The sequence below is a fragment of the Oreochromis aureus genome, linkage group 4, assembly GCF_013358895.1.
Source record: "Oreochromis aureus strain Israel breed Guangdong linkage group 4, ZZ_aureus, whole genome shotgun sequence".
NCBI classification, from domain to species: Eukaryota; Metazoa; Chordata; class Actinopteri; order Cichliformes; family Cichlidae; genus Oreochromis; species Oreochromis aureus.
In genome coordinates, this window is record NC_052945.1 from 17,237,001 (window position 1) to 17,264,695 (window position 27,695).

General features: G+C 41.2%; 2 protein-coding genes across 2 annotated transcripts in view; one reads left to right on the forward strand and one right to left on the reverse strand.

Annotated features, from left to right (window-relative positions):
• The window catches only part of LOC116313042 (cytohesin-3), a 44,284-nt gene extending 29,890 nt beyond the window's left edge, over positions 1-14,394 (forward strand). The window contains exons 7-13 of the mRNA XM_031730608.2: positions 306-418; positions 1,357-1,505; positions 2,075-2,186; positions 6,645-6,721; positions 9,280-9,351; positions 9,503-9,657; positions 12,144-14,394. Coding sequence (XP_031586468.1) covers positions 306-418; positions 1,357-1,505; positions 2,075-2,186; positions 6,645-6,721; positions 9,280-9,351; positions 9,503-9,657; positions 12,144-12,216 — 751 coding nt within the window. The 3' untranslated portion in view covers positions 12,217-14,394. The remainder of the gene's footprint in view (positions 1-305; positions 419-1,356; positions 1,506-2,074; positions 2,187-6,644; positions 6,722-9,279; positions 9,352-9,502; positions 9,658-12,143) is intronic.
• Positions 14,395-16,227: 1,833 nt separating this feature from the next.
• cacng5b (calcium channel, voltage-dependent, gamma subunit 5b) lies at positions 16,228-27,527 on the reverse strand. The gene is made up of 5 exons (XM_031730654.2): positions 27,046-27,527; positions 21,553-21,639; positions 20,701-20,841; positions 20,471-20,616; positions 16,228-18,625 (listed from the first exon to the last, which is right to left on the reverse strand). Exons 1-5 carry the CDS (start codon positions 27,239-27,241, stop codon positions 18,365-18,367), a joined length of 831 nt encoding a protein of 276 aa, XP_031586514.1. The 5' UTR covers positions 27,242-27,527; the 3' UTR covers positions 16,228-18,364.
• Between the last annotated feature and the right edge of the window lie 168 nt (positions 27,528-27,695).

Here is a 27,695-nt window from a genome sequence, read left to right on the forward strand (position 1 = left end):
CCTTTAGTTGTTTGTTTTGTTGGGTGTCCCATGAAACACAAGAGTGTTCTTTGTGCTTTTTTTTTTTTTTTTTTTTTTTTGCAGAAATATCAAAATCTAATCTAACACTAGAAAAACAAAACTGCCTGTGGGCAAAGACGTCTTCATTTATGCCATAAATACACCCTCCTAATATAAAGAAATGTCTGTGCCATGTAACACTGTTTTGTAATTCACAGGGAAAAACACAGATACTGTTACAAACACTTACATCAATATTTCATGACACATCATTACATTTTTCCTCTCGCTCTCTGCTGTTGCAGGCAGTTTCTGTGGAGCTTCAGACTTCCCGGCGAAGCCCAGAAGATTGATCGTATGATGGAGGCGTTTGCCTCCAGGTACTGCCAATGCAATCCCGGCGTCTTCCAGTCCACAGGTACCACACACACGTACACACATACACACACGTTTGCACTGCAGCAGATATATGAGTCAGACTCAGCCAGACAGTCCAGGACGGATAACATGCTCTGCCCACCAGACCACCCGGACTCAAATCAATGCCTCTGTCTGTCTGTCGTCTCTCACCGGACAGCTGGACCTGTATAAATCTTTACCTTGTAGCTACATGCGGAGATTTCGCGACTGCGTAGGGGTGCAGCTTCAGAATATTTGTTTGAGGTTCATTATTTCAGCCTCTGTGTGAACTTGAGTGGACCTCCAATTACAGTTTTCCACTGAAGTTGTCAAGTTGCTCACTAATCCCTGTGCGATCAGCATTCGTGTCTCCAGCAGTGATAATGAAATTGATCACCGGTCAATAGCGGTCATTAGCGCCGTCTTGGCTTGTTGCACATAGCCTTCCTGCTCACGTGTTAGTGTTAAAGAGGATGCAGGTGACGGCTCGGGTCGTGAATATTGATGTGGTGCAGTGGTGACACACCCAGACTTGGTTATTGGTCATCCCTTAAGAGTGGTGCACACTGGGTTATAAATTACATGCAGAGGATGTTGTCTGGGGCTCTTAGTGTGTGGATGGATGAAACCGAGTCATAAGAGCAGGAACACACTGTGTGTCAGAAGATGGGCTTTTCTGTTGATGAAATTCTCCATTTTATCAGGTTTTCCTTCGATCTGTGGCGTGAAAATGTGCTACAAGATGTTTCTAATTAACCTTTATGGCAAATAAGTTGAATACCCTCTACTATACAGCCACTACTTTCTTGGTAATGTCGTATTTGTCACATTTTCTTTTAAATTCTAACTATTTTCATCACATCCACACTAATCTATAACCTCCACACACATGTGTGGAGTGTGCCTGTGCTGTATTTGGTTGTTTCCCTGTGACACTGTGTGTAATTACCTCCACAGACACATGCTACGTTCTATCTTTTGCCATTATCATGCTGAACACCAGCCTGCATAATCCCAACGTCAGAGACAAGCCCCCAGTGGAGCGCTTCATCTCCATGAACAGAGGAATCAATGAAGGGGGAGATCTCCCAGAGGAGCTACTCAGGGTGAGAGCTTTGACTTGATTACTTCGTTAGGTTTGATGAATTTATCCTATGTGGCATGCATTTGAAACACTGTGTAGGTAAAAGTGGGGGGATTAAATTAAATGTTTGGGGGTTTTTTTCAATGTAGCAGACAAAAAGGAAACTTATAGGTTCTCTTATAGGTCTCCTCTGTGAAAAGCAGAGAGTCATGCCTCTCTAATTGAGACATTGCAGCTCAGGATAATGATGATCTTTAATAAGAAAAAGACGAAAAACAAGTCGATCAACTCACGTGCGAGAGGCTGCTGTCTCTGCCAAAGTGCTCCTTCTGTACAAAAAGGAACCTTGTTAAAAAATCTTCCAGCTCCCAGAGTCACTGATGTATGAATCTTTGTCTCCGGCGCTGAAATTGATTTCTCAGTGTCATGTTTAATGCACCGTTATTTGAAGGCTTGAATGTTTTTGCATGTGAGTTGGAAGTGTGTGTGTGTGTGTGTGTGTGTGTGTGTGTGTGTGTGTGTGTGTGTGTGTGTGTGTGTGTGTTTTCATCTTAGCGTAAACGTTTTTCTGCTTTTTCTTTCTCTGTGCAGAATCTATACGACAGCATCAAGAGCGAACCCTTTAAGATCCCCGAGGACGACGGGAACGACCTGACGCACACGTTCTTCAACCCAGACAGAGAAGGCTGGCTGCTTAAATTAGGTTAGTCTGAGTCTCATGCGCTCACGCTCAGGTTCTGGGGGAATGCAAAACATCCGGCTTGACTTTATTTAGGAACTCCTGCTCCTTTTTTTTGATCTGCGACTATAGAATTAGACTCATGAGAACTTAAACTGTGTGGTAACTGTTGCTCGTGCACTCTCCTTTGATCGTAAAACATTAACTGAAAGACAGATAAAACTTTGCAAACACACCCATATGATAAAAATAGAACAGCAAACATTCAAGTTTTATATACAAGTCGTGTATCTTAGAGTTTATACATTGGAGTGTATTAATGATCCATATCATTGAAGGTCTGGTCGCGTTTGTGAACGGAGCAAACAGTGCATATAAAATATGCATGCATGTCATTCTGTCTGTAAACATGAAAGCTCGAAAAGCTTTGAATGAATTCTGATAAAACTGTAGGTGTGTAGAGCGGAGTCATCCACCGAGGTCTTCAAGGTCAACTTAACGATTGACAAAAAGCCTTTTAACCTAGAAACTATGATTCTTACAAGCAGTAAGTTTGTGAGTTCTGTCACTCACAAAGCTTCAGATATAATTATAAATTTAACCAACTATTTGTGATGTATCAGTGAGGTCCTCTCTTTCTAATAAGCCACGCTGTGGTTATTTAAAAGCCACATGATTTGAAATTATGAACTGTGAGTTATATCTCAAACATTTTTAAAGAAAGGCAGTAACTGATTTTATGTGAACCGCATACACAGGAAATTTTAAATGGGCTTCACAAGGTGTTTTACAAGCAAAGTAAAACTAATTTTAATATATTTAAATACTTTATGGTGTGAATGGTGTCTGCATAGAGTAAACGTCCAGGCTTTACTCTATACTATATGCTGTCTTAAGTCTTTCTAATTTATTTTAATAAAGTTACTGACTGCAATGTGTTCATTATTTTTTATTCTAATGACGTCTTCTGTGTTAATTTAGCATTCTAGTGATATTTGGTCATAATTGCTTCTAAAGCTAACAGTTGTTTGCTAATCATTTACAGCTTTTTAAATGTTAATAAATATAATAAGAAAAATAATATTATTTAGGCTTAACTTCATTTTAATCTGTCAGAGTAATTGCCATTAAGACAGCGTTTAAGTGTTTAAGGAGTGTGAGAATTACATGACGAGCAGCAGTAAAGTCACGAGAGAGGGACTTTCTAATGAAAACCCTGTCATGTTGTTGTTTATGAAAACAATATAAAAAAAGATATATGACAAATTATAGCCCGCTTAAAATAAAAATAAAAAAACATCTCATCTTAAGGTGAGAAACCCACATCTACAGCCATGCAGATGCAGGTTCTCAATTAGCTCTGTATAAACATAGTTTATAAATGATACGTACATTGTTTATCAACCTGGACATGGAATCCTCTTATTGTGTGAGAAAGAAAAACCTATCTCAGTAATTTGAAGTGTGTGTGTGTACATATGTATGTTTATATATCTTTGTGGGGACTAAAAATTGGAAGTTTACCATACTTGTGGGGACCAACGGCTCTATGGGGACAAAATGCTGTCACCACGAGTTTGAAGTCATTTTTGAGACTCAAGATGTGGTTTTAGTGTCAGGGTTACAATTAGGTTGTGGTTATGGTTGGGCTAAGGGTTAGGGTTAGGCATTCAATTTTAATGGTGATGGTTAGGGTAAGCAGCTAGGGAAAGCATTATGTCAATTAGATATCCCCACAAAGCTATGAAAACATGAGTGTGTGTGTGTGTGTGTGTGTGTGTGTGTGTGTGTGTACGGGTTCGTACTATCCTGGTGGGGACCAAAATCTGACATTTACTATACTGGTGGGGACTTTCTGCACAGTGGGGACCAAAATCCAGGTCCCCTCGGGGTTGAAAGCAATTTTCACACTCAAAATGTGGTTTTAGTGTCAGGGTTACAATTAGGTTATGGTTAGGTTTAGGGTAAGGGTTAGGGTTAGGCATTCATTTTTGATGGTTAGGGTTAGGGTAAGGGGCTAGGGAAAGCATTATGTCAATGGGATGTCCCCACGAGGATAGCAAACCAGACATGTGTGTGTGTGTGTGTGTGTGTGTGTGTGTGTGTGTGTGTATGCCAGGCGTGTATTCATCTCCAATGAGGTCATACATTTATAAATCTTGCTTTTACTCTGCTTGAAGTTCGCTCCCATCTGATCCCATGTGTTTTTGATTTGAACCTCGCTCCATCACTTGCCAGGTACTCCAGCAGTCCTCACATACATAACAGCTTATAATTTACTGTATGGCAGTGATTTATTATTGGACATAATACCTGTTTATTAGCCCACATATTGTTGGTTTTAAGAGCAAAGTCACTGCAGGTGGTTGGTTTTTACTACAGTGTTTACACACATGCACACACACCTGGCTTTGACCTGCACATTCTTTAAACTCTGTGTAACGTCTCTGTAGCCTCATCAAGCTAGTGCGTACGAATGTAAATAGCCCCATTGTGGCTCACAGACCTACCATGATTACATTCTTGCACGGTTCCTCCCTGGAGCAGTTTCCCCCGCAACCAGTTCTCACTGTAATATTTCTAATTTAACTCTCTAAAGATAAACCCTGGAGGATACGGAGGAATAAGGCCTTTTTTAGCAAATGTCTCTCTGCGCTCAGCGGAAATTTGGCTGTGCTAATTCAATAGCCAGGGTCTATTGAAATGTAAGGAAACAGAGCTTTTTATAGCTGTCTGTGACCCATGTAGGCTTCTGTGAGGGGACCATGAAAACAGGAAGGAAATGCTGCAGTAAAAGTCATGCTTAGGAATTAATAACACACATAGTTTTGGATGTAGTTTGCACAAATGAACACGTGAGGTGATGAACTTGCTCTGGGGTGTCGTGTACGATATGTGCGTGTATTTGCGTGAGTGTTTTCTCCTCCAGGGATACTTTACGTGCCACGTTAGGTTCACATCAAGTTTGCTCTCCTCTCCTGAGAGCCAATGAGGTTTTATCCTGTTGCCTTAAAAAATGAATGGGTAACGCCAGTAATAATTTATCAGTTGCTCGAGTCATCAGTTAACTAAGCCTGAAGTTGGGCGAGATTGTGCTGGTAGCCTGCAATCTCACACAAGGCAGCTTGCCTGCATGTCTCAAAAAGTCAAAGCCAACAGTTTTCAGTTGTCAGTGATTTACATTTAAGCTTCCTGTGCCACAGCTGTAGCAGCACAGAGCATTGAAGAGGCACAGCCCGAAATATCTTGCATGTGCAGCAAAACAGGGTGTCTTCTATTTAAAAATGAATATTGGGATAAGGCTGAAACTCTGTGTAGTCTGTCGTTACGAGAATCAATTTCTACAAACAGCCCAGGTACAGAAATCTACAACAGGCCGGAAAAGAGCATACACAAAGTGCACATACAGTGATTTCACTGTATGTGCACTTTGTGTATGCCCTTCTGTGTTGGGTCTCACGGGTTCTCCAGGTCATGGTAGTCTTAATTGCTTCAAGGAAACTGGACTTCCTTTTAGGTTCTTGAAGATGTTTCACCTCACATGCAAAAGGCTTCTTCAGTTCTAAAAGATAAAGGGTATCCACTCGTCAGTCTGGTCCATCAGCTGGTTACGCTGATAGGGAGTAACGGATATTTAACCTCTGGCAATGGGACATGGACTGGTTCTTATATAGCACTTCTCTACTCATTCAACCACTCACACCCATTCATACAAGCACTTATTTCTACCTAAGTGCTTTCTGTCTAACAATCAAAGAAATTCACGCTCCATTGAACGCATCGGAGAGCGGGTTAGGTTTAGTATCTTGCACAAGGATACTTTGGCACGCAGACTGGAGCAGCAAACTGCCAACCTTACTACTAGTAGATGACCTGCTCTAACTCCGTCATCATGTGTCTACCAATCCTAGCTCACATGACGACGTAGTGGCTCAGCAACACTCAGGACCACCTCCAGTATTTTAGACTCACCTTTAGCTTTTAGAATGAAGAAGCTTATTTTCATTCTGCTGAAACATCTTCAAGAACCTAAAAAGAAGTCTGTTTGCCTGTTAGCTCAGGCCGCAGCGTGTGGTGTTAACGTCACAGAAAACTGAATGGAAATCACAGGAAACCCACTAAGTGAATTTTCAAAGGCATGTGAAATATTGTATGTGTTTAATAATGACATTTTGGAAATGATCAGCCACAGGAAATTGAATTACATTTACTAATGAGTTAATGTGTAGAGTCAATAACATGTTTGGGCCACTTTGATTTCTTACATTTAGAACAGTAATGTCTCTCTCTCGCTCGGGGGCAAGTAGTCCTACCATACTATGTTTGCTTTTGTCATTTTAAAGCGCATAAGGAAAGACAGCGGATGCTGGTTGGCTTCATTAATGAGCATCACTTTCCTGCTCTTTTTCCTGAGGGCAGACAGCCAGTCTGTCACTGCGGCCTTTGTGTCACTTCCTGTCTCCTCTTTTTTTTTCCTGTCAGGGGGCAGAGTGAAAACCTGGAAGAGAAGGTGGTTCATCCTGACGGACAACTGCCTCTACTACTTTGAATACACAACTGTGAGTCTCACACTCAAGATGATTTTTTGATTAACAAAAGGCATCTCCGCCGCTGTGTGTACGCTTGTGTCATCACAGAGCCGAGCATTTCATTTTTTATCCTCAGAAGTCTGTATGAAATCCACCCTGAGTCTACAGCCTCCTTGTTAATTATGACAAGCAGTTTATTCCATAGCACCAGAAAAAGAGCGAGGATTAACGATTCAAGTTTGCTACACTGCTGTTACGGTTATGGATTTCAGCAGGGAGCTCTTCATGTAAACTCTACAAACCAAACATAATTGAATATGTTGCACCATCTTCACACAGTTTGTTGGTAGTTAGATATAAAAAGCGGCCTCTGAGTCAACATTTTGTTTGTGACCACCTGTTCTTAAGTCTCAGTTTAAGGGTGTTTTCACGCCCTTTCAGTCCATTTAAAATGAACAAAAAAGAAAACACAGAGACTCTTTGGAAAAGGTGTCGCCTTCCAAATGGACTTCTGAGTGGTTTGTTTATGGAGAGATCCGACACAACTAAAAGCTACACACTGCAATTTTGAGCTGAACACCTTCCTGTAGCCAGGTATGCTTTGCATTGTAAGAGATGTGCAGAGTACACCAAGTGTAAGTATACTCTTGGCCCAGTCTTATTTGGCCATTAATAATGGACTGAACGTTCCTACATTTCAGTCCACCTGGGAGTTCACCTCTCTGTGTCAAAGGACATCAAACCACAGGAAAAGGCCACAAGTTGACAAACTCGTGAACTGATTTGGACCACAGGCTGAAAGATTTTTTTGGTTCAGGAAATAAAATCAAGTCATCTGGTTGTGTCTAAGAATCTATATTTATTATTGATTCTCACTGAGGAAACAGAGACTTTAGGGGCTTCTAAAAACCCTCCTACTATCCACAGAAGCCTTCCATGAAGGGTGATGCTATTTTCTGAGAATTTATTGGTCAGTAGGTGGTAATTTCATACTTGTTGCTAATCTCCTGTTCCCAAGAACGAGAACTGAACCACCTTTGTGGCACTAAAAACCCAGGGTTAACTCTGAAGTTAACCTGAAGAGACCAAATGCTGCTTCGTACAGGTCACAAAGTAAATGAACTATAGGTGTGAAAATTGGGATTTTTAAAAAAAGTCAAAATCTATTTAATTGAACTAATCTTATGGCAAAGAAAACAAGAACAGCTATATAGGTAGTCTTAAAGAAAGCAAACAAAAATCCAAACCAACTGAATTCCTGCCTGCTGGGGAGGAAAGAGAAAATGTTCCCACTTCAAAGCTCTTATATAGCAGTCAAAGAAGGGATTAGTGGTACGCCACCTCGCTGGACCTGCCTACTACATAAGACCAGGAAAAAATACCTACATGTTTCTTAGGAGCCAGAAGTGACTGTATTTGGACAAGACTGTGGATGACTAATCAGCATATGTGCACTATTTTTCAGCCATAGACTGTATGCATGTATGGCACAGATATGCATACAGATATGCATACAGTTAGCACAGATTAGTTCTGCTAATCAGTGCTAAGTAACATAGAATAAAAGAGTTCTTGGACACGATGTTATGTGCATAGCAAGCCACATTTATTTATCAGATAATTTCATTACAAATAAGGCACCAGCATCCTGCTTAAAAAGAAGCCTATGAAGTCTAGCATATGTCACTAAAAGTGGCCATACCCCCGGCAATATGTCACCACAACTACAGTTCTAATGAAGAGGAAATGCAGTGCTGTACAGAATCAAACCACCAAACTATGAACATGCTTGTTTCTGCTATGAAATGTGTCGTTTAAGCATTTTAAGACCCTGACGTTAGCCTTCTAGGAACTGAAGTTCTGGCAATTCTGCATTGGGATTAATTTTTTGACTTTGCCATTGTGCATAACTAATGTGGTTTTAACATGGTTTGCTACCTAAATGTTCTCTTTCTGTATTAGTTTCTGCACAAAACGGTAATAAGCTACTAAAGTTACTGGATCATAGAAAAGAAAGAAAACTCCAGCGTGTAATTATCGCATACTTGTCTTGTGGCCACAGTGGATGAAATGTTGCAGACTGTTTTAATTGTCATATGTGCTCAGGTTGGCATGGGTTACTATTAAATTAGTGTCCCTTACTATAAAAATTAGCCAATAGTGCTTGAAGAGTTTCACCAGTGCCTTTGTTTCTTTGCTGCCACATCAGCACTGTCCTCTCTTTGCTGTAGTATTATCCTCCAGGACACTATCATTATGTCCTGTCCTCTGGTCAGACTGCAGCATGCACACATTATCTGGTCCACTACAGTGCAGTGAGGACAAGTAGAGGGGGGGGCAACAAGCTACAATCACAGTGGATTTTTCTTTTCTGTGTAAGGCTGTCCGAGTGTTTCTTTCTTATTCTCATTTTATGCCATTTTTTTATTCACCGTTTTGATTTCCCCTTTCTTCCCCTTGCTCCTTTTCTGGTTTCTTTAATACTTGCTTTTTGACTTTGTTCTAAATTGCTCTTTCTATCTCTGTCTAACTCTGGTTGTTTTTCCCCCTCCTCTCATGTTCCTGCTTCTGATCGCTCTCTCCTTCAGGACAAGGAGCCTCGTGGGATCATCCCACTGGAGAATCTCAGCATCAGGGAGGTGGAGGAGCCCAGGAAACCTGTGAGTGTTGCCTGATTAGAGACCTCAGCCTTTCTCCCTTTGGTTACTGTGTTCACTAAATCTTCCCTTTGTTAAAATATTTCTTCGCCAAAGATAATTATCTGACACATGTGTTTTTGATGACCTTTGACCCTCTCTGTTCCTCCTTCAGAACTGTTTTGAGCTCTACAACCCGAATCACAAGGGCCAGGTGATCAAAGCCTGTAAGACGGAGGCAGATGGGCGTGTAGTGGAGGGAAACCATGTAGTATACAGGATATCAGCACCCACGCCAGAGGAGAAGGAGGAGTGGATTAAATCCATCAAGTAAGATTCCTCCTAATAGTAATGACAGCACAAAGATCCAGTGTTAAACCAGTAACGGTTGTTGTAACGTTAGAATAAACAAAAATAAAAACAAAATCAGTGAATGTGATTTCCTTGATGTTGGATTAAGGCAGAAACCAGTTTTAACCTGTTCTTTTTTTATTTCAATTAAATCTAGACAACTTGAATATATGAGGTGCAGTCATAAAGTCTTACAAAATCAAAAACCTGACTTGATTTCAGTTTAGGTGATTTCATTCAAGGTCATCTTCTTGAGCATCTTGTTATATCGCTCTCGAAGTCCTTTTCTGACCCTTATACTTCTGTGATTTCACCACATTCAAACTTCAAACATCAAACACCAGCTCCGCTTTCAGCTGTTTGCTGTTTTCTCTTGTCTGCTATTTTTCTGCTATTTTCAAAGGCAGAGGTTTTCATTAGAAAGCCCTTTCTCTCTTGAAAGAACATGACAGCATAGTTTAGGTTTGCAAAGTTTCATCTTAAGAAACAACAAGACTTCTGGAACAATGTGCTTTGGACAGAAGCACATTGCTTCGTGCCATATTTGGCAAAAACCAAACGCAGCATATCAGCACAAACACCTCATATCAGCTCTCCAGCATGGTGGTGGAGGCGTGATGATTTGGGCTTGTCTTGCAGCCACAGGACCTGGCAACCTCACAGTCATTGAGTCCATCATGACCTGCTCTGTATACCAAAGTGTTCTGCAGTCACACGAGAGAGCATCTGTCTGACAGCTTGGTGCAAATTAGGTCATGCAACTGGGCAATGGTCCAAAGCATAGCAGCATTTTTACAACAGATTGGCTGAAAAAGGAAAGAACCAAGGTGCTACAATGGCCAACTGAGATGCTATGGCAGGACCTTAAGAGAGCTGTGCATTAAATAAAATGTGCACAAACCTCAATGATCTGAAGCAACGTTGCAGAGAAGAGTGGGCCAGAGTTCCTCCACAGTGATGTGAGACGATAGAGTCCTACAGAAAACAACTGCTTCAAATTACTGCTGCCAAAAACTTTCTTTTTCATGTGACTGTATTTTACTACAGCGTTTAAATTAAACAGTGAAACGAATAACAACATGTTTTATTTCCATCAGATCGTATACATTCGCGCTGGCAGTGAGTATACCATCGCTTTGGCAGCAGTGATAACCTTGCTCTTAATGACCTAAATGCTGGATGTTTTGTAATCGCCTGCATAAACGGTGGTGCAATGTCAAAGAGAGTTGGCTCAGCAGAACAGAGTACTTATATACCGTAATGTAGTGCAATCATCCACCTCCCCTCTCCATACTATCAGGGTATTCACAGGAGACATGATGGGGGATTAGACATTGCGTATAACGCACCAGGGGTCAGCCAGCAAACCTATCCAACACAGGCAGCTCCAAACTAGGGGTGACGCACTCACAGCTACCAAAGCTAACGAGTCACAGCTTGCACTTCACCAGAGGGGTCCAAGAGGACTCGGGGTTCTGTGGAGATAAAAGGCTTTTTATGGAAATTATGATTTGCCCCTCTTTTAAAGTAGAGATGATCATAGAGGCCTTATCTGCTCATCTTGAGTGTCAGGCACACAGACCCAGATGAAGTTGGACCAAGTAGGTCAATTAAGGAAGTGAGCTGCTGTCGTATGAATTAGTGCGACACGTTTGAAGTGAAAAGTGTGTTTTTAAAAAAAAAAAATTAAATAATTCCAGTCAATGTATCAGTTTTTAAGAAGCATTTTTCAGGACTGAAAAATTGTGGAGAAGGTTTTTAGCTGTGGCAGCCGCGCTCGGATTTGATTTCTCCACAGTGGAGTTATTGTTTCACGAAATTGGGTTGTAGAAAACAACAATGAGGAGTATGAAAGAGGAGGATAGTCATCTTACACACACTCATTCTTTAGCGTGTGGCGTTATAAAGGGAATCAGAGATATCCGCAGTGGGGGGTTGAGCCTCTTCTTGCTTTGTGCTGGTGCTAACAGGATTTAGCAGCCGTGAAACTGGGCTTCTCGGTAGAGCCCAAATGGCTTCCTGACTCACTTGCTGCCTTTGTAGGCTGCCTTTACATCCCCCCAAATAACAAAAAACTAAGCAGAAGAGTCTATAAGCAGGAGGACTGTTGTTTGCCCTCCTTCAGACCTATAAACCTGCAGCAAGAGGAAGAGAGCGTGTGCGACTGCATGGTTCACTACGTTCTTGGCAGGGTTCTGGAGGAGGGAATCGGTGCAAGGTTCCAGCAAACCAGACTACCAAAGAAAAAACAACGAACAAAAAAATAGGAGAGGGGGTCCCTCTTCAGAAACCATGGAAACCTAACTAGGTCACTCCACAAACTTTTTTTTTTTTCTTTTTCTGATCTAGTTAAAGCATGCGTTTGTATAAATGTGCCTACATTTCCATATCAAAGATGTTTGAGACCCTCCTCTCATGTGGCCTTCTTATTTATTTCATCGCTGTCCTCTGATTGGCTTCTCTAGGGCAAGCATTAGCAGAGATCCCTTCTACGACATGCTGGCCACCAGGAAGAGACGCATCGCCAACAAGAAGTGAAGAGGGACAATCAAGTCAACCTCCAAACCCCCTCCATCTTTATCTCCTTAAGTTCATGCATTCATAAACCAGACACACTGCAAAGCTGGACTGAAGAGCACAGAGCTGACTTCAACCCCGAAGGCAGACTTTGGTTTCTTTCCTGGACTCTCCACAAGTTGTGTGCACTTGCTGGGGAGACATCACACACTTGCTGGGGAGAAAGCAGCGCTCCAGTCAGTTTGTTTCTCCTCCATCTCATATACACCCCCCTACCTCCCCAGTCATGCTTATAAGATGTTTATAGGTTTCCCTAAAGCACAACTGCCATGTTTCAGGTGCACATGCATGCATGTGGGTTATTGTAGACCAATATGTTTGTATTTGTGTGTATGCAGCAGTGTGCATGCTATCAGTGCATACCGCATCTACAGTATGGGTGCATAAGTGATGCAAGTGTTCCCTCCACTGTGCTTTATGAAAAAGTTGTTATTCAGAATCAGAGTTTAGAGGTGTGGTCGTTGACACGGTGCGCAAAATGTAAGGGTGACTGCTGGAGAAGGGGGGAGGTGGGATGAGGAGATGGATGGACACGTTTGGGACGTGGTTATGACCGCAGTGCAACCTCACCTGGACCATGTCGTCATCTCACTCTGGTGCTGAATTCTTTTCTCAAGGTGCCACGGCTGAAGAGTAACCTCAGAGGACATCAACAACAACAACAACAAAAAGATGGCTTAGATTTAGGTTCTTTACAGTCAGCTGGACTGATTTCATTTATCTGTGTGGAGCAGAGAATTTTGTAACGTGCATCCTTTCTTACTTTAGTTGAGTAGCAGTGGCGCTTCTGCTAAAGCTTCAACTTTAACTCACTTTGTGGACTTAAAGTTGCAATCCTTAAGATTTCAGCACCTCTGGTTTGATGGTATTCTGTCACACATTTACGAACATCTGCTCCCTTACGATGGGTCGCCAGAGCAGGTAGCTCCCACCCGTTTGCGCCTCCTCTCCGGATCGACCCAAGCATCTTCAGCTCGAGAAGTGAAGGTTTGAACTACGACACTGTCTGCTGTTTACAATGTTTTGACTTTTATTACAACTAGACTTTTCACACCTTTATTCACCATTAATCTAATTATTTAAAAAATAGCAAACATACTATTTAAATATTTTACATATGTAATATGGGGTAACCCATTTCCATCAGCCTTAATCTTAGTGAGAAATATACTATGTACCTATGACTGCTTCACAATAAAAGCCCCCTTTTTAAATGCTTTTAATGTGAAACAGTAGGAGGATAACATTTGTTGGCAGCTGTCAAACCAGGATCTGATTTCATTGATATCTTAAGGATTAGAACTTTCAGAGCGCTTTCATTTGAGAAAGTCATTTCTGGCTACTGAGTGGGTTTTATTTTTGGCTGTGCAGAAGCCCAATTAGGTACCAGTCCAATTAAGCTTCTGTTTTTTCCTTTCCCTTATCTATGGCCTATGTGAGTGAAGGTCGGTGTGTTGTTGTGATCCTGTTTGCATTTGGTTCGTACTCCTAAAGATCCTTGCTTGCCTTTGTGTTTCTCCTCTTTGAACATTTCTATATCTAATAACCAGCTATCATTTTTTGTATTTATTTTCATTTGTGAAATGGTTTAATACTACCTGTAAATGTTCAACAGTGTATGCCTAAGTTATGTTTGTATATACAATGTATAGCTTTCTGGTCTCTTTGTTGTAGTATGCACAAACTCTCTGTGTAACCATGTTTGAGCCGACTGGCAGTTTGCATCAGCTGAAGTTTGGGGTCTTCTTTGCAAAAGCCTTAAACATAATCATTATAAAATATATGGGGATGATGAATATTGGATAAATAACTGTGACAACGCCGTTTAAAAAGCCATGACTGAGTGAGAAAGGTGGTTGTATTTATGATGATGATGAAGATTATAGTGAATATGATGATAATGATGATTATACTAAAGTAATATCAGTGATGATGATTATATAATTGATGATGATGTCAAAAACACCAGTAGTTTTCTATATAATTGTAAAATAAAATGAAAGCCTTGTGGTCAGGGCATGATATTATCTTCTACTGCCCTGTGTGGGCTTATAGTTACATTAACTTTTATATTCTCTGTAAAAGCTATTGGTCACGTTGTACATTACGTGTATCTACATAAAGTATACATAAAGCAGATTTGTGGTGTGTTCATTATTAATGTCGGTCCTGACCTACTTGTTGGCATAGATAATGAGCTGTTATTAATGAAGCACTCAGGCTGCTTAGAGCACGATGAGCTGTTTGTGAATATCATCCTCCATGATGGGGAGTAGTGATGGATACCTGCATCCTGGCGAACACGTGGTAAATAAACAGGAAGTAGGGAAAGGTGAAGGATAACCTACTGGATTTGTGTTAACGTGCACAATAAGTGAAGCAATAGCTCCCTCTACAGGTTGTTCAGAGATTTAATTTGACTATTTTTCCCCTGTTCTGTCAAAGAAAAAAAAATCATCAACCAAAATGAAAAGTCATACGCTTCAATGTTTACTGTGGCAAACAGATACTGAAATAATATTTTTATGTTTTATTATGTGCAGAGATGTACGTTTTTAGATACATTTAACTAAAACGACAGCTTTCTTGCAGTAGATTCAGTGTTTATGATTATTACAGTGCTCACTGGGTTTCTGTTATTTTGTACACACCATTTATGTCAATGATGTGAATATAAGTGGCTCAGTGCATATAAAATAAATCCGAGGAAAACGTCCCTATTAAATAATAACAGCTTTAGTAGATTCATCAGACAAGTAAATAAAATAAGGGAACATTTAGTCAGCACGGTAAGACGAAGCCAGATAAACTTCTGGGATACAGATGTGTTCAGATCAAGGGAAAGGTTTCAGAGGTGGTGGTCACAGATCATTACTCTCTCCTTATCCCTCCTGACTGATTAGTTTCCAATTTTGCTTTTTGCTAGTGTTCTTGTCACAACTGGTAGCATTAGACAAGGTTTGAACATGTTCGTCCTCCCAGACCTGGATGAGAGCATTGATGAGCTTTAGCTCTAGTTGGTCGCCTTGGATACCCTGATACATATAATCCCAGAGGTTCCTGAGGCATTAGTACCTCCTTCATCAAGGAAATGCCTGCACACTCTTGCCACTGAGTCTATGAAGCGAGTGGACCGTCAGTGGCAGATGTGTCTGTTCTGGTGTGCTGCCTGTCAAGCTGCATGGTGCTCAGCTGCGAGCACAAGTCGCACTGAAGTATAGCAGACCCCCATGCCACCCTCATGGAGTCTGATTCTGATAGTTTGGTCAGAAAGATGCCCCTCAGTAGCCCACTGGAGATAATCTTACAGGACTCTGGCAGAGCAGATGCTGGTCCTGCTGCTGGGTTGATGCATTTCTACGGCCCTGTACAGCTCTCCTTATGTAACAGCACATCTCATCATTTAAGTCGATGCCTTTTATTCCCGCATTTTGGAGCTCTCATAATCAAATTTGACCCACCTGTGTACTTCCAGCGCCTGTAACAATGACAACTTTGTATGTGGGTATGTTTTAAGGAGGGAAAACTGTGTGTGCAAATTGTGTTAATGTGCAAAACAAACAGTCCAGTTCAAAAGCAGTCTGTATGTATTATGGACCCAGTGCTCAGCTGATTATCTTCCATGCGGAAAAAAAAAATCTACACAAAGTGTGCAGCTTGTGCCTCCATTCATGGCAGCATAATGTTATTATACTAAAAATGACTTAATGGAAATGAGAGCTAATGCTGAAAATGTCTGTGATACTTAAATCACATAAGCAATACTGTGTGTTTGTGCAGCATTAACTGTTTGGGAATTACAGTCCATTTTATACACAGTTCCCTACTTTCACAGGCTCAAAAGTAATCGGACAGTCAAAAATAGTTAATGCTATATTGTTGTTATTGTGCTTTTGTACTATAAGACAGGTTTGGAAAACTGTGGCTATAACTTGTATTTAGGAGGTAGCATAATGATGGACACACTTGGTTTAACACAGTTTATTAGAAAAGCAGAGCGAGACATCACAGTTACAGTACTGTGCAGCAGGCTTGAGCTGCCCCTTATTTCTCTATATTTTGCAGGGAAAATGTGACATAGGTGCAGCGATTTATTGAAACATGCACCATCACACATGAAAATACAGTCTAAAAGGCAAAAACAGAGTGTGTACAATTCTAACAAGCCTAAAGTCAATATTTGGTACGACCACCTTTATTTTCTAACCAACCTGAAGTCTGTTACGCAAACTTTCTTGTCATTTCTATAAGTAGTCTTCAGGAATAGTTCTCCAGGCTTCTTGAAGGACATTCAAAGCTCTTCTTTGTTTTGTCCTACATCAAGATGATCCCACACTGCTTCAATAATGTTACTCTAATTTCGTACCTCAGGGAAAAAACCTGTTTGACAGTCATCCATCCACTGGGACCAATTTTGATTTCCTATTTCATAGAACATGCCTTTCAGATACTGTTAATCTGCTGTAGGTAGATTTGAAATCCCACCATGCTGAAATATGCCCTTGTTGGTGCATAACTGCATTGACTAGAGAAATAGGAAAAGGGTGTGTTTTTATTAAAGGCTGTTAGTAATACAGTCCACCTAACTCGAGTGTTCATCCGTTGAGTTTGGTGCCTTTTTCGGTCAGTGTTAAGTGACTTAACAAAAATAAATCATCAGAAAACGATCAGGAAATGAACTGACAATGAGTGAAAAAGCAGCCGACGTCCAAAGAAAATGCTGAAAGACGTTCAGAAGGCTTAGAAGCAAACTATTTTTTAAAGAATTCAGGGGTGGCTCAAGACTTTTGCACAGTACTGTAAATGACAAAGACTGACTCACTGCGTAAGCTTAGGTAGTCAGTGTTTGTATTTCAGATTTTAAGTGTGCGTAAATAACAAAGGTTACTTCAGGTTTTGTTTTTGCAGATTTGCACACTGATAAAAAATGAGCTGAGGAAACAAAAGGACAAACACTGCCTCCCAGTGGATAAATATGGAATCACAGCAGTCTGTAAAACGTGAAGTGCTTAAAAAAAAGCTGGATGGCAGACATTTATTTTACAGATGCAACGCCCTTTTAACAAAGATCTCTTAGCAGCTCCACCAGGAACAACATCATGAATTCATGTAATCTGGGCATATTATATATATATATGTAAAAAATATAAACAAAAACCAGTGTATATAAAAGAAGTATCTATGACTTCATGTTAGATTTAGAACCACATCTGAATGAACTGCCCTTCAACTGCACAACAGCCTTTGTCTGTAGGGTTTTGTGAGACGGAGCCTCACATGTAGTAGGTGGGTAGGTAGTTTTACTGGCTTGTTTTTGATCAGTTTTAAGAGACAATAAAGGCAGCCAAGTGTTTTTTGAAGCAAACAGTAACCAATAACATGCTCATAGTTTAACACAAATGTGAGGTAAATGAAACTCTGTAGAAATACAAACTGCAAAAGACCAGACACATTTTACATTCTACTCTTTTTTTTTACATTTGGCTCTGATTGCAGACGTATTGCTGATTGTGATCATGAGCAAGTTCTGAGCAAAATGTGTGCTTTTGAAACTGCACATCCAATGAAACATCAAACACAGATATTATTGTGCCTTCTGATATTATTGTTATTGCACTGATGTGATCTATACTAGCACAGTTAAAAATCCTGCACAAGAAGGTCCTAAAACATGACACACTCATTTAAATCACAAAAGGAAGCAAAGAAACAGCTGTGAGGCACTGGAAAGTAAAAAGCACAGGTACAGTAAACATACAGTTCAAAGTAATCCATACTTGACCTTCTGAACATGAAAATAAAAAATTATTTAAATGTTTTTGAGATCTTTGCAGAAGCAGTGGCACAATGACCGTGTATTGTTTCTTCTAAAATCTGCAAATTCTGCAGTCGTGTCGGCTACGACAACAAACTCCCCAAAATCTTTCCTGACCTGATAAAAAAAAGAAAAACAAACAACAACTTGCTGAAAATGACTGGTATCCAAATCCCTTGACCACGGTCGTAATGGTGCAAACTCACAGTTAAATATCAACCTTGTATCTTAAACTCTGGCCTTCTGTCAATGCCTCGGTGACTCTTTAGTAACTGGTAGGTTACTAACTGCCCCTCAGCAGGGCGAAGAGGACACCTGATCATAGTCAGGACATTTCAGGAGAGCAGGGTAGCTGGTACTCATCTGAAGGGAAGCTTCACTCGAGATGTCCGAGGGGCTCCGTCCGCGTGACCAGGCCTCCGGGTGGAGGAACTGACCAGAGTGGTCGGAGCAGTTGCTGAGGCGAGGACGGTAGAAGCTGGGATGACGGGGCTGGTACAGCTCCTCTGCTGCGTAGCGCTTCATGAACAGGTAGACCGACATGACGCCAGCGCTCTGCAGTGAGGAAGAGTCAGTTTCTTCATAAATAACAATATGATCATTATGGCTTATAGCTTATGACATTCAGTAGTTAAGAATCTGAAACTATTAGAAGAAATAGAGAAGTATGTCCATTTATACACTCAGTACTTGGTTGGGACCATGAATTACTGCATCAGTGCATCGTGGCACTGCTAAGGTGTTATTGGAGCCCAGGTTGCTTTGATAGCAGGTCTCAGCTCCTCTGTATTTTGGGGTCAGGTATTTCTCATCTTCCTCTTTAAGTATTCTCTGTGGGGTTCAGGTCAGGTGAGCTGGCTGGCCAATCAAGCGCAGTAATAGCAAATCAAACAGCAAATCATTTGGTAGTAGTTTTGGCACTGTGAGCAGGTGGAAAAGGAAATCGGCATCTCCTGAAAGCTTGTCAGGAGATGGAAGCATGAAGCGCCGTAAAACATCCTGATAGAAGGCTGCATTCACTTCGGACTTCGGACCAGCAGATGACAAGACACCCCAAATCATTTCTGACTCAATCAGAATCAGAAATCGGTTGACTTTGCATTACCACGCTTCGATACAGCTCTCTGCAAACAGCCAGCCCTTTCACCAGTGACCTTGGTGAGGGTGCTGATCACCAGATGATATTTACACTGTTTGAACAGAAATTCACTCAAACTGGAAATTAAATATTCTAATAATTTGTGATTCACCTCTGATGAGCTCATGAGCTATAAACATGAAAAAGAAACTAAACAAACAAACAAAAACGAGAGTGAAACCAAACCTCCAACAAGGCAGCTCATCTCTGGGCAGCTTTTACTTTGAAGGGAATACTATTGTATTTTGTATATATTCATTTTGTTTTCTTTGTTCTTCTTAAACATAGTTTAAGAAACTGTTATTTTCCCTGCTGAAACCTATTTCAATATACTCGACACAATTTTGAGTATTGTTTTTTTTTAAATACAAAAAAACAAAAAAAACCCCCAACAATTATAAAATTGTTCATGTGTTCAAATTGTTGAATTGTTGAACGTATTTAAACGTTTGTAACACATTAATGTAATGTACATAACTACAATCAACTGTACTCAAAAATGCTAACATGTTGTCATCAGTCTGAAAAACTGTTGTCTCCTTAATTAGCTCTATAAAGCATTTTCATTACTTTGACCTTCAGATCAATTGACTGACTTTGAAGGAGAGGTCAGAGGTCAAATGTAACATGATGTTTTAAATCTTTTTATATGTTGACAACATATTCCACACTTAAGTTACAGGGCTTTTTGTCAATTTTCGACCAATAAATCAGTCAATCTACATCTCTACGAATTCATTAAAAACTTTGGAGCCATTGTGTTTACAGACAGAATGACACGCAAACGAAAAACATAAGTAATGAATACAGGATAACTGAAAGTTTAATTTTTTATCAATTCAATAGTATATTAGAATAACTAGTATATGAATGCTGTAAACATCAGTATTTATGCATGTTAATATCATAATAACTGTTTACCTGAGCTAATCCTGTATTTCCTCAGTGTGAACCCTGGAGGGCAGTAAACACTCAATACTATGAGCACAGTCATTTTAAGGAGGAGATTTCAAAATAAAATCCTTCCTATTTACCTTCCTGTTACTACCACACATGCCAACAAGTGCACAGCGGCAATGAGAATAATGCTTCCTCCTGAGCAGGTAATCAATTCAGCTTATGTTATCTAGATTTATTCATGTGAACACATAAACATGTTTTATCTTTGAATGTTTTTTAGCGTGTGAACTGACGGATGCTGCATCCACAGCCGTGCCAAACAGCAGTAAAAGTCATTTCTTTTTTTATGTTCAGCTTCTCACCTCAGTGAGCAGGAAGGAGAGGGCAGCAAAGGCAAAGGACCAGCCGTACTTATAGGAAAAATAGGCCTCACTGCTCTTCGTCCTGTTCAGCATTTCATCATTTATACTGGAAATGTACAGCACCAGACCCACCACCAGAGCCAGACCTGAGAGACGGAGAAACCGGATGTTAAAAAAGTAAAAGGGAGACGCGACAGGAGATGATCCAGAGAAAGGAGGAGTTGCCTTACCTGAGAGGATAAAGAAGATTCCAGAGACAAATGCCAGGATGGTGCGGTGAGGGCGGACGTGGCCGATGTTGTTGAGGACAAAACCGATGAACATGAAGAAGAGGCTGACCAGAGGGAACGGAGTGGCTGAGCGGATCATCTCTGAAGAGGAGGATAAAGAGCAGATGAAGGAACCTGCTGTTTAACCCCAAAAACACTGAACAAATGATCGAGCCACAGGAGCAGAGATATGAAAAAAATACTAAATACTTATAAATAAGAAAAAAATAATAGAATAAGAGTCTTTTAATGTGGAAACTGGAAGAAATTACATTTAGATTATCTTAATAAGGGAAATTAGGGCCTGTTTTGATCTATTTTAATTATACAGCCGTTTATTAATTTGTCGTCTTTGATAGAAAATAGTTTAACATTCAAACTAGAGAACCACAGAAGAAAGAGGATGGGGAACAATGAGTCTTGAAATAAAAAAATTATAATAAAATAAAATAAAATGTAGGCCGATGATCATCGTCTGCTCCTCTCACAAAATTTCCCCCAAATGGAGCGCTGGAGCTCATTATATCGACTAACTGGAGTGATTTATCCTTCAGTTAAGTTTTGACATTGAGTTTTACTGAAGGACTGTCTGTGAAGAGGCAATAAGTATTCCAGGGAGGAGCAGGCAGAGGGTTCAGATGAGTCAGACGTATGTGGTCTCACTGCATTCAGACTTCTGAACACGAGCTTATTGGAAAACAAGTTCTCAGACTGAAAAATGCCCCCAGCCTTTAATATGAACAAGTGCTAGTTGTGATTACTTTTTTTTGCCTAAAGCTGCAGCTGGAGGCGGTGTCTCCTGCTGGTACTTACTGAGCACGTTCACTGTGGACTCTGACGTCAGCTGGACATTCATTGGCATGATGTACTCGATGGTGAAGCAGCGACCTGACTCATCACCTGCAAAGGAACGAGACAGAAGTGAGGGTGAGACTCATTCGAATTCACTGTCACAAACATCGGACAAACAGATCTGCAGAACTCTTTGAGGATTGAAAGTCAGTTATTTAAATGACTAGAATTCAAGTGAAACTTAAAGAAGGTTTTGCAATCAGTGAGAACAGATGCAAAAGGCTGAAATAGGCAGAGAAGAGGTCGGCATGTGGGCAGAGGCATTTTAAGAGACACATGGCACCCAAAGAGTCCTAAATAGAAATCTGTGGGAGAATTCCTGCCCCATATAACTGACTTAGTGACAATCATATGACACATACTACAGCACAGGCTCACAACAGTTTTAGATGTGGTGGCAGGGATATCTACTCATTATTTTTGCTGAATGACGTTTGCTCAACTGCTCTTGGATGATGAGATAATTCATAAATTAGCTGTAAATGAACTTATAATGTTGTGTAGTAGAAGTTTACCTCACAAGCGGAAAAAACCTTTTTAAAACATATTTTGGGGCAAAGTTGTCAAACTTGCGAAATATTTTTTGTTTGTTTGTTTGTTTGTTTGTTTTTGAGCAGATTTGTTTGGTGATTCTGTGCATGCTTTCTTTATGTGAATGTGACCATTTAAATGAAAATTATGTCACCCTTGAATACAAGTTTTAAAATAATAGAGTCGAAGCTTGGTCGTGGGACACTTATCCATTGTAACCAAAGGCAGTTTTGAGACAGGGACTAGTTCCTCTGGTTGTTCCTGTGTTGACCGAGTGTCAGTATCTGGGAATGTGTTGTTTTACCTTCTTGTGCTACTTATTTTCCGCTGTACTCACTTAGACCTTCTCACTGTGGAGTCTTGGGACTCACTTAGGGTAATACGGACATTTACAAAATACTGTGAGCAACACAAACTAGTCCGGATGATTCTAGACAAAATACATGGACAAAAGTACTGAGCCATCCCAAATACAGAAGCTGCTCAGCCATGGAAACCCATGCCGTGAAGCTCCTGGCGCACAGCTTTTGTGCTGATGTTACAGTTTTTCTCAAATGCTAAAACACAAACGCCAAACCTCTAAACCAAATGACCAGTTGTCTAAACACATTTACTAAATCTAGCCATCATTTACCAATATCATAAACACATGTCACATGAAGACACAATTCACAGAACACAATCCTCCGTTGTCACAAATCTAACCACATTTTGCCTTGCTAAAACACAAGTTGCAAAAGAACTCTGCTCATATTCTCAAATGAAAGCTCATGTGATGCAACATGCTTGCCACAGTCAGCAATATTTGAACACCATGAACACACCTGGCGTCATTCATTACACAAAACGACTCAAAATTGAAGACACTTGTTGCTAATGCTGTGAACACATGTATAAAAGCAAGTTCAGAGTGCACAGTTTGCTGAAGATTCCAAACAAACACAATGGATGAAGGCAGAGTCAGGGGAAGAGGAATTCGATGCAGAGGAGGGAGAAGAGCTGGCCCTGGAAGAAGGGGAGCAGGCCAACGAGGAAGAGGAGTTCAAATGAGAGGAGGAAGAGGAGCAGGTCAACGAGGAAGAGGAGGAGACCAACATGGGAGAGGAGCAGGCCAACGAGGAAGAGGAGTTCAAATGAGAGGAGGAAGAGGAGCAGGTCAACGAGGAAGAGGAGTTCAAATGAGAGGAGGAAGAGGAGCAGGTCAACGAGGAAGAGGAGTTCAAATGAGAGGAGGAAGAGGAGCAGGTCAACGAGGAAGAGGAGGAGGCCAACATGGGAGAGAAGGTCCAGGAGGGAGAGCAAGACAACCTCGCATCATCATTACGGACGAGATGCAAGCAACAGTCATTGACCATGTCATTGTCCATGGCATGACAATGGCTGAAGCAGGACTAAGAGTCCGGCCAAACCTGAGTAGGTTCACCGTGGCCACCATTATCAGGGCATTCAGACAACACAACAGGTATTGTACTCCATTGCTTTCTTTGTCACAATACAGTTTTACAAACCTGTGAAAGTAGTCTATTGGTTTCAAATCAGTTGTGACTGTATTGTAACACATGTCAATTGACAACACGTGTTTCTTTCTTTAGAGTTGAAAGAATGCCACATAGAGGTGGGAGGGTTGCCATATTTACAGCGGCACAAGAAACCCTCATTGTGGATATGGTTCGTGGGAACAACCTCATCAGACTCCGGGAGATCAGAGACAAAGTCATTGCCGATAATGTCAACTTTGAGAGCGTTGACGATGTCAGCTTGGCCACAATAGACCGAGTTCTCGGCGCCAAAAGACGCGGATGAAACAGGTCTATAGGGTTCCCTTTGAGCGCAACTCTGCACGACACAAAGACCTACGTTACGAGTATGTGCAAGTAAGTATACATCCATGTTCACAGTACAGTTAGTGGACATACTGTGTTGCTCAGTGGCCTACATTACTTCTGGACAATACTGTGCTACCTGATTGACTGTTGTTCTGAACACCTGTGCACTTTCACATTTTCACAGAGGATATTACAGTTGGACGCGATGGCCAGACCTCATGAGTACCTCTTCCTGGATGAGGCCAGCTTCAACCTGCAGAAACGAAGGCAAAGAGGCCGTAACATCATTGGCCAAAGAGCCATCACTGAGGTCCCTGGCCAACTTACTTACTTAGCACTTAGTTCCTCCTACGCCGGGCGGCGCATCGGGCAGCTAGTGATCTCCATCGATGTCAGTCAGCAGCGACTGCTTCAGCTTCGTCCCAGGCAATGTCGACAGTTCTCAGATCGTCCATGAATGTTCGACGCCATGTGGTCTTTGGTCAGCCTTGCTTTCGCTTGCCAGTGCGTGGACGCCATGTCATGGCAATCTTAGCTGGGCGATGAGGGGGTAGGCGTAAAATATGGCCCGCAAAACGGAAGCGCCTTTCTGCAACAACATCGGCTAATGGGCGGGTGCCTGCTCTTCGTAGGACCTCCTCATTTGTTATTCGGTCCCGGTAGGAAATTTTCAGGATGGCTCTGGCCAATGGGGGGGGGTTATATTACTCTTTGTGCGGCCATGGGTTCGGCGGGGCTTGTCCACCGGCATGCTGTCCTTCGGTCTTACAACACCCAACGTCTCCTCACCTTCCTAGAGGAGCTAAAAGACATCCTCCTGGACCGCCAACAACACCATCCTGGGCCCGCACATGACATTTATGTGATCATTTGGGACAATGTCCGCTTCCACAGAACAAACCAAATCAGAGAGTGGTTCACCACCAACAGTGACCACTTTTTAAACGTCTGTCTGCCACCCTACTCACCTTTCATGAACCCTATAGAGGAGTTATTCTCATCGTGGAGATGGAAGGTTTATGACAGACAACCATACACAAGAGAGAACCTCCTAAGGGCAATGAAGCTGGCTGTTAGGATGCCTGGGTCGTTGACCCAGAGGTTTGAGTTTATTATATTATTTATCATTTCTAGTCTTTGGTTTCTTGGTCTGTGTTCTGTCTTATGGTTTACGTCTTGGTTCCCTCTGTTGCAGTGCCTGCGTGTGAGTCTGTCTTTAGTTCAGTCTGTGTTGTTTCCTGTTTTATTTTGAAGGTCCGTGTCTTATGTTAATGTATCTGGTTTTGCTTCCCCTGTTTCGTTAGGCCTGATTTGCCCCAGCTGTGTTTCCCTCCTGTTACTCATTCCCTGATTGCTCCCTCTGTGTATTTAAGCCCTGTGTTTCTCTGTGTCCGTGTCGTGATCTACCCTCTTCTTGCTGTGTGTTCTGTTTGAGTAAGTTTATTTGCAAGTTTTTTTTTTACCTTTTGAGTTTAGCAATAAATCTGAGTTTGAGTTACTTTCCGCCTCCGAGTGTCTGCACATTGGGTCCTCCTACTACCACTCCTGCGTGCACACAGCCTTCACATAACACTGGCCTGTGTTGACATCCCAGCGGAGGCCTTCCAAGGATGGATTCGCCATTCCAGGGCGTTTTTCCCGCGGTGCCTGGCGAGAGACAATATAGCCTGCGATGTGGATGAGGTGATGTGGCCTGATGCAGCTCAGCGACATGATGCCGCACAGTGATTGTGGTGTGAATAAAGTAAATAAAAAAACTTCACACCCTGATCATGTTTTCAAGAGTACTGTTGTGTGCAATAGATTCTGATTTTGCATTGAGTTGTGTTACAGTAGTGTACGTACATGCAGGATTTTCTATAGATTTATACTCTTCATATGAAACTCACGAATCTAAATGCCTAATCCTCTGCAGAGACGACGATCTGTTACTGTATAGTTTCGAAAAATATGCATTGGCAGTTATGAAACAAAGAACCTTCTCACAAATTGAGCATTGTGTTTTCAATTGTTTTGCTGTAGTGTGTAATGATGTGTATGGTGTTTACATTTTTGAAAGCTTGGAGCTGCTCTTTTGGTGTGAAAGTTTGAGTTTTGCAGTGGGAAGGTGTGGTTGTGTTTATGTAGCTTTAGAAAAGGGTGTTGTGTTTAGACATTGGGGAACATGGTGGGAACGTTTGTGAAATGTGTTTTAGCATTTGAGGAAAAACTGTAATGCCAGAGGAGGCCTGGAACACTGTAGGTACTGCATCAGCAGAGGTTAGGGTACTTTTACACATTATGTAACCCTGCTCTATAATTTCACATGTCTGTCACGAAGAGTAAAAGCAGTGTTACTAACATAGAGAGGGCCCAAAAGCGGACATGAGAAGGTTGGACAGCTACAGCTGATGGTACAAAAGATTATCTGATGTTTTTGAACAACATGGCTATCTTGTTATCTTGTTACAGCTGTCACTGTAACAAGATTCAAATCTTCACTAGTGTCAAGATTGGAGTGACTTTGTCCAAAGTTGTCAGTTTTTGCATGTTCTGATTCCCAAAGAGGAGCGACCGTAGCATAATCTGCTGAAAATTGATCACAGTGCAGAACACACAGTACACTGCAGCTCTGACCTTGATAGTCACGTATGAGTAGAACATATCCACTACTTCACTGCAGTGATATTCCCTATTGGCCTTTTTTAGCTTGATAATGCTCTAAAATGCTACACAGGCATGACGTTGTGCAGGACAACGTCACGCAGACACGAGGACTCATCCTCTGTCTCCTCATTGCTCTTTTTCTCACTTTTACTTGTACTCGACACTTACTCACAAGCTCTCTTTTCCACTCACACACACAGTGATGAAGTAATTGTGAATGTGTGTGAATATCAATACTGTTGGTTTATATGATGATACATCACTGTGACAGCTTGCTGCTGTCGCCACATTTACTGTAGAGATGATGAAGATCTTGAATGTGAGAGTGTAAAATCCAGTGGCGTTATCTGTTCTACACTTTTGATTCATCCATGACTAACTGACAAATTTCAGGAGCACAGAGATCGCCGTACCCACATATTTCCTTAATTTTTAAAATCTAGTCACTAACCAGCCAGAAAGCAGACTCTCCAGAGGCCAGAGTGCAGCGAGGTCTTGATGTCAGTGCTCTGGTTCAGAGGCATAATGACTCCCTCCTCCAGGTAGAGCCAGTAGTCGGTGCTCACTGCCACTCCCAGCAGCCCCAGGCCACTGATTGCAAAGACACTGCTTAGCAAAGTCAGGGCCTTCCTGCTGCACGCGCTCATGGCCACAGCAGGGTGAGCTCCAGCAGCCGGTGTAAAATACAGAATAATCCCAGCAGCAAGCTGGAGGAGAAAAAGGGAGATGGATATGGCACTTTAAAAGAAGCTGGAAACAGAAACCACCAAAAAAGATGCTTAAAATAAAATAAAACACTAAGAAAAAAAACAAACTAACCTTTAAAAAAAAATACGACCAAACAAAAGTTAAAAAAAGATCCTGTGACATATAAAACCTGAATTTATATTTATTGTTAGCAAAATTCAAAATGTTATTTACACAATTATGACTAAAAACCCCTAAAAAAAAAAAAAAAAAAAAAAAAAAAAAAAAAAAAAAAAAACCTGAACCACGAAATAATTTCCAGAAAATTCTGTTTACTGAACCTTCTGACAAATAAAAAGAAGTAGCCATTAATTATAATTATTAATTTGCATATATGAGTGTTAATTTGAGTCA